Source organism: Mastomys coucha, unplaced genomic scaffold (assembly GCF_008632895.1).
Source record: "Mastomys coucha isolate ucsf_1 unplaced genomic scaffold, UCSF_Mcou_1 pScaffold20, whole genome shotgun sequence".
Lineage (NCBI taxonomy): Eukaryota > Metazoa > Chordata > Mammalia > Rodentia > Muridae > Mastomys > Mastomys coucha.
In genome coordinates this window covers 33179019-33186229 of record NW_022196903.1, presented here as the reverse complement: position 1 = coordinate 33186229, position 7211 = coordinate 33179019, and the positions used below count along the sequence as shown (strand labels likewise).

At 45.7% G+C, this 7211-nt stretch overlaps 1 protein-coding gene across 5 annotated transcripts in view; it reads left to right on the top strand.

Moving 5' to 3' along the window:
- Kiaa1549 (KIAA1549 ortholog) overlaps positions 1-6173 on the top strand; it is a 140734-nt gene extending 134561 nt beyond the window's left edge. For 2 of the 5 annotated variants that reach the window (XM_031381571.1, XM_031381570.1), the window contains exon 20: positions 666-6173. In XM_031381571.1, the coding sequence (XP_031237431.1) occupies positions 666-872 (207 nt within the window). In that variant the 3' untranslated portion in view covers positions 873-6173. Of the gene's footprint in view, positions 1-617 lie in introns of all 5 variants that reach the window. The other 3 variants (XM_031381569.1, XM_031381568.1, XR_004121932.1) reach the window with 2 other exon arrangements.
- Positions 6174-7211: the final 1038 nt, after the last annotated feature.

The following is a 7211-nucleotide window of genomic DNA, read 5'->3' as shown; positions in this document are numbered from 1 at the left end:
AAAAAAAGCCATGCAAAACAGTTACTGAAAATGTAATCATTCTTGCCAAAGCAACAACAAATCAATTCATGGCCTGCCAGTTTCAGAAGAACTAATCTCTTCCAGTAAAAATAGTCTACTTTCTAAAAAGGCACTAAATGGTGCATGATAGATATCAGTTGGATAAGGTGGAATGAGGCTGGGTATGGCGAGACCTGCCTGTGATCCTAGCAGTTGGGAAGTGAAGGGGTATGACCAGTTCTAAGAATAGGGCCCTTACCATTGGCCTCCGCGTCCCAGTGTGTTCTTATGCATACTCCCTGGGCACCAGAACGGACACACAGGTTCTTCTCATCTTGCCCTTTGACAGTGCTTCCTTCACTGTCCCAACTTTGGGATGTTGTGGGTGTTCCCCTAACATCCTCTCCAGCTCCCAGATCTCTCTCTGTGTTGCCACGAACCAGAAGCCCTGGAGTAGCTCCTCACTGTACCGGCTCACTCTACACCCAGCACACAGGGATTCGGGTGACAGGGACCACCCTGGAGAACTGAGGGAGTGGGTGGGCATCCCCAGTGTTAATTAGCTTTTTCTCTTGTTCTCACGTGGGAAGTGTAATAACGTTTACCATATCTTTCAGACCCACATGCTCGGACATCAAGAATATTCTTCTTCACCGCTGTTTCAGGTGCCAAGGACTTCGGGCAGGGAGCCCTCAGCCCCTCCTGGGAACCTTGCCCACCGAGGGCTTCAGGGCCCTGGGCTGGGTTACCCCACCAGCTCCACAGAGGACCTCCAGCCCGGCCACTCCTCTGCCTCCCTCATCAAAGCGATCCGAGAGGAGCTCCTGCGGCTCTCTCAGAAACAGGGCTCAGTACAAAACTTCCACAGCTGATCAGCCTCCCATGCAGGTTTGCCAAGTATCTGCTTCCTGTGGAAGCAAGACCAAAAGGAAATCAACTGAGTGGGTGTTTTTAAGAGTCGGAAGCAGCGTCTCCGGGCAAGCTGCCCGAGGAAGGGAACAAGTTGCAATGCTAGAAGATGCCATAAAGTCACATGGACAACTCACTGTTCTTTTACTGAGTTGGCAATTTGATGACCACTTTGGTTCAGTCAAAATGTGTGTACTTTGGGCCAAAAGCCAGCACTTACACACACACACACACACACACACACACACACACCTAAGCTAACAAAATGTAAGTTAGTCTCCTCTTTCAAAGGCAAAAGATGAAACCCTACAAGTGGGTAGGGATGCAGGGGCAGCATTTCCCTGGGAATCTGACTGGTACGCACAACACACCCACTACTCTGTTTCCTGAGAAGAGAGATCTCAAGACATTTTAGTAGCAGCTTGAGCCCTCTTTTCCTCTGTAGGAACTTATGTTAATAGTAATATTAACAACAAGACATACTGAGACTGTTTGGTAATCTAAAAAAGCTACTAGTGAGAACCTGATGATAGGTTGTGGAGCCTGGTGATTTCAAACAAAGCCATCGCCTGCGTTCTTTCTCCTTCTGGTGCTACAGCTCTGAGGGCCTTCACCTTTCTGTCTGAAATACAACTGTGGCTTTTGCAGTAGAAGAATATGTTGGTGGTTTCATTGTGTTCTGGGGTCTGGGGGGAAGAAAAAGAAAAAGCTGTACTTGGGAGGGGGAAGCATCATATTTATTTGGTTATTCAAAATACATATCAGAGTTTGGATTTCCAGTCTTAGTTGTATTTGCTGTTTATTTGTTGGGCTCACCCAGCTCTTGGTGCCGCAACAGGGCATCTCCGTGAGGTCCGTCCTCCAGAATGAGGCTGTTGGGGTGTCCTTGTGCTTCACTGACAGTTTGCTCACAGATATGTTTGACTGTCTTATGGAAGCAGACATTATTTTCAGTGATTCTTAGGACCGCCTGATTGTCATGAATCTGCCCATGGTAGTCAGGTCTCCTGAGTTCCGAACTGGAAGTGGAACTATGTTCCTGTCAGCCTCTGTAATGAATGAAGAAATACAGGGTTTTGAAATCATGAAAGAAATGAGAGTTTCCCCATTTCTGATTTTGCTATTATTTCTTTGTCTGAAGTCTGTCGTACTCACTTTGGACCAGAGAAAGGTTACCTCACAGTGCACTTCTGATGTCACATTTCTTGGCCTCCAACATTTATGACATTCTGTATCCTGGTGCCTGAAAGAAACTCTGGGAAATTGCACACTAACAGGGAGTTGCACCATGAACCTCTTCGTCAGATGAATGAATACTTTTGATTGAACAACAACTAATGGGTTAGAGTTTGGGTGGGGGTGGGAGAGTGCTCAGCCTAATCAAAACTGTGTGTCTACAAGTTTCAAGAAAATGGAGACAGCTAGAACAAGCCCCCAGACTGCAATCACGGGCTCCAGAATTGTTTCTGCCCTTCTCAGTCAGTCTTGGGGCACAAGGACACCTGTTTCTGGAAACTGGTACAGCCAGTGTTTATCTGCACACTCAGATGAGAAGGCATGCAGGAGGGGACCCACTGATCTTTGTCAGGTAGCCTGCAGGCACTCTGGAGAGGATGGAAGAGGATACCCTTGTTCTGGGCTTATTTATTAATCTTGATTTAATACGTTCTCTTCCCAAGCTAGAAGATCCTCTTTCCAGGCCAATCTATATCTCAAATATCCAGGCAGAGTTTTAGTATGACATTGTGTGATAAATTCAAGTCAACACACAGGATAAATGGCCCTTTCTCACCCCGTGTCAAGAATATTTTGGACATAGAGCGTCCTAAAAATGACCACCTCCTTTGTATAATGCCAAAATGAGTCTCTGTGTCAGAGGATGTGACAAAAACAGCAATTTTAATTTCTTTGAGATTATAAAGGGATTCTACCTGTATTTTTCTCTTAGAACAGATACACCTTTAAAGGGTATCCCAACCAAAGGTGGAGTGGAGTTTGGCATGCAGACTCTGTGGGAGCTCTGATGCTCAGCTGTTGGCTATTTAAAGCACACTCAGTTTGCACTCATTTCCCCTAAACAACTGGCACAGCAGGTTTACCATGCTTAAACTCCTACAGGATATGCCATATCCAGCAGGCGTCCAGTCAGTCATCCATAAAAAAGGTCATCCTCAACATGTATAAGTTATTAAAGCACTCCAAAATGAAAGCTAAGTTTAATGTCTGTCCTTTTCTTCTAATTTTATAAGTTCTGTTGAGAAACACAAACTGCAAATTTGAGTCAGAGTGCTCGGAAAAGTGGTTTTTTTTTTTTGTTTTTTTTTTTCAGTCTCCTTTGTTGCTAATTCCTTGTGTCCAATTCCTTCTGTATGTCTTTTTTTTTTTTTTTTTTTTTTTTTGGTTTTTTGAGACAGGGTTTCTCTGCGTAGCCCTGGCTGTCCTGGAACTCACTCTGTAAACTAGGCTGGCCTTGAACTCAGAAATCCACCTGCCTCTGCCTCCCAAGTGCTGGGATTAAAGGCATGTGCCACCACCACCCGCCCAGCTTTGTATGTCATTCTTGTTATTAACAAGACCATATCCTCCCTGACCCGACACTTCATAGGATCTCTGCTTCTAAAAATCAGGTGTGATCCTACTTGAAAACAACCCTTGAGGAGGGAGCCTTGGTCACTGTGAACATGTAAGAGGTTATCTGTGTGGATGTTCTGCCATGGGTGATGTGTGATCTGGGTTCACCCATAGGTAATCAGAACAAAATGGAAAAGCCCAGTGTAACTCCTCCTAACTGCTGTTTTGTTTCAAATTTACCACTTCCTCTGTCAACTTCAAAGATTGCCTGTGAAGCATTATTTTTGTTTTTTTGTTTTTTGGTTTTTTTTGCTCCGAACTTCCTGACACTAGATAAGTCGGTAGACATGAGTCCTCTCTTCCAAGAGATTTTAGAATCTAAGCTGGATAGTATAGACAGGTATAAAAGACGGAAGCTGTAGATAAGCAGGACGGCTTAGATACCTCTAAAATACAAATGACACCAGTGTGTTGGGATATTTAGAAGTCAAAGGAGTTACATGTTTGGGATTGATGAGACTTTAGGGGAGAAGCCAACTGCAGAAGCTACTTCGATGTTACTCAAGCCAGTGATGTGATACAGCAGCAGATAAGCCTCACAGTTGTCCTGGGAAAGGGTTAAGGAATCGGGTACTCTGTCCAAGTGAACTCGATTCTAAGAAGAAGTAGTAGTATTAGGAGGAAGCCTGTCTAGTTAATGAAGCTAGCAAATGTCCAGGCTGGTGAAGATCTGCCTAGAAAGAGCCCTGGTGTGGGGAAAGGGAGGTCAGAGAACCAGGAACTGCTGATGTCTGCTCTAAAGTAAAGCAGTGGTGCTGAGCCGGGCCTTGCAGAGCTTAGCTTGTAGCAGATCTTGGTCCTCTGTGGTCTTTAGCAGGTTATGGATAAGTTACATCTGGCTTCATTATCTACACCTCCATTTTTCCTCCATTTTTAAATTTCATTTCAGAGTGTCTGTTGATTTTGATGGCACGTGACTTTTAAGCAGTAGGATTTTGCCAAACAGAATTTTTGAAGGCACGAGGCCAGTGACCCAAAGCACAGGTGCAAGTGTGCCTGGAAGGCTTCCGGCCAAAACCAGTAATTCCCTGCTTTCTTGTATACAGAGTGTTCACTGCTCTTTCAGATCCTGGTGAGTGCTCCAGTGACCAAGCCAGGCCCCAGGACTCTAGTCTTTGTTGGCAGGACTTCACGAGTTAATCATTCCTTAGGCCTCCCATGGCCCTTTCCTACTGGATTCTTAGGTGGGAATCAGACACTTAGAAAGATGTTGGGTCAAGGTTCTGGGTGCGGGGCAGAGTGCCCCTGTCTTAATTCACACTGAGTTTGCCACTAGCAGAGCCCTTGCCGTGTCATTTCTACCTCCAAAGTAAGTCATCAGAGCCTGCTTGTCCATATCTGGTCCAGGTGGGAGTACGAGGAAGTCTGCTTCTACACCCGTGCGCACAAACACGTCTGTGTGGGACAGTCCATTGAGCTTCGTCATTTAGTCCAGCCCATTGCAGGCATTCCTGGAACAGGTGAGAGGGTTTCTGTGGGCCTCTGTCGTTAGCATTCTCATGAAGTACATAGGCTTACATTCATCACCTTGTAAACAAGAACGGTGCACATTTCAGATGGTTTATTTTGTGGGGGAGGGGGCTGGAGGGGGTAGTGGTTGTGGGTGTTTAAGCTGGATGGAATTCTTTTGTCCGTGTTAAAAAGACTTGAAAACTGAACCGTCACGGTACAGCATTAATTCATGCCTGTGTGTGTAACAGGACACTCGGCAATTATCTTAAGAACACACAGCAGCATTGAAGTGTAGAAAGAGAATAAATAGTAAATGCCTTTGGGAACAACAGTTAAGAGCAAGCCAGGATGCAAGGGGAGCAGTGAATGTCTGCATCTGATATGCTCCTCCTACGTTGTTGTCCACAGGGTAGGCCACGATCCAGGCTCCCTGCTTTGCCTCCTCCTCCTGGGTTTCCCTGTTCCAGGGCCACTTCGGGGTCCTTCAGAGCATCACTGCTGTCTTTTCCCATGCCCACCAGATATCAAGTGACTTGACTCCCAAATGCGTCGTTACAGGGCTAATTTAAAGCCAGACTTTAGAGTTCAGTCTTGGTGGTAAGGAAAGAAACAGGAGGTGCCAGAGGAACCAAGGTTTCTGGTCATTAACTCAGTCATGCCGAGCACCAAGGCGTTGGTTCTGAAACAGAGAAAGGCTCTGGGTTTTGCTCCCCTCTCTGCACAGCTCTCTGTGGAGAAGAGAGGAACAGAGGCAGGAGTAGGGTTATCAGGGAAAATTGCTCCGCCAGGCTGCTTGGGGATGCCGACTTGTCTCCGACTCAGCCGAGGTCCCGTGTTCTGACTTTCTGCATCCTCATGCTAGATGATTCATGTTACTATATGAAACCACAGAGCGGATTGGGCCACCTGTGGCATCAAGACTGCAACTTGACAATCACAGTTTGCTGATCTCAAACGGGCGCTTAAAGTTCGGTATGGGTGTGTGATTTAGCGATTGAGCCCGCCCTTCTGTTTGTCAGTTACGTTTCTACCCTTCAATTAGCTGCACTGTTTTCTAATGTGCTATAGAGTTTGGAAATAATTTATGCAAGTGTTTGGTTCCCATGTTTACAATTTTTACAGCTTTCCTAGCATTTTAAAATGGAAATGTCAATAAATGCTACGAATTGGTGTTGAAGCGATCCTTTGTGGTTTCTTCCTTTGTAACACAATTGCTGTGTAGTTTGGTCAGTGGTGGTTATTCATGCTGAGGTGACCTTTTGTTCTCTGGTTTTGAGTTTCTGCTAAGAATACCTAGTGTGGTTTTCCAAGGACTTCAGTACACAGCATTCCATTCCTGGGAGCTGACAGAATTGTCCCCACACACAGCAGTGGTACCACGCCCACTCACAGCTGCCCAGTGGCTCTGCTGGTACGCCTGTGGAGCTGATACCCATGCAGACAGAATGAAAAGATAGTGGTATAAAAAGGTAAACGAGAAGGGCCAAGGTCATCCCACCCTGAAAAGACAATTAAGAGGGCAAACAAGGGGTTATATTTGGAACCCAAGAAAATGAAACTCCCTGATAACTCAAGAGAGCAGAAGAATGCAGAACACAGGGGACCCCAGTAGCTAAGAAAAAATATGGAATCCTATCCTGGGCCCACAAATATGGAAATGCTGATAAAATTTAAAGTCTGTAGTTGACAGCTTCGTATAAAAGACCTCGCTAATAGGGGGAGCTGTGGAGAAGATGCTGGAGCCCTCTCATTTACAACTGTATTTTAAAATGTGCAAGCAACTTAATCTTGTCAGATAGACCCTATAGGGTACTGCCATGCTTCTTGTAGTCCTGCCTGGTGCATGACCTGCTCTGTATGATGAGGACCTACCACACTGCTTTGAGGGTGTGGCTCCCGCTCATGGTGACAGCAGAGTGACCAGATTCATGGCTCAGAGAAAATAATTCTTTTAAGGCAAGTTCAGCCAGGTACAGTGGCACACACCTTTAATCCTGGCACTCCAGAAGCTGAGGCAGGAGGACCATGAGTTTGAGGCCAGTGTAGTCAACATATTGAAGTCCTGTCCCAAAAGTTTAGAGTCAATAGGAACTGTCTGTGCTTAGCATGCTTGGGTCCTTGGGTTCAATTCTTAGCACCACCAAAACAATAATGACCAAAAGGGAAGATCAAAACCAGCAGCAAGCAATGGAGGCCACTGGGAAGATTCAGATGGTTCA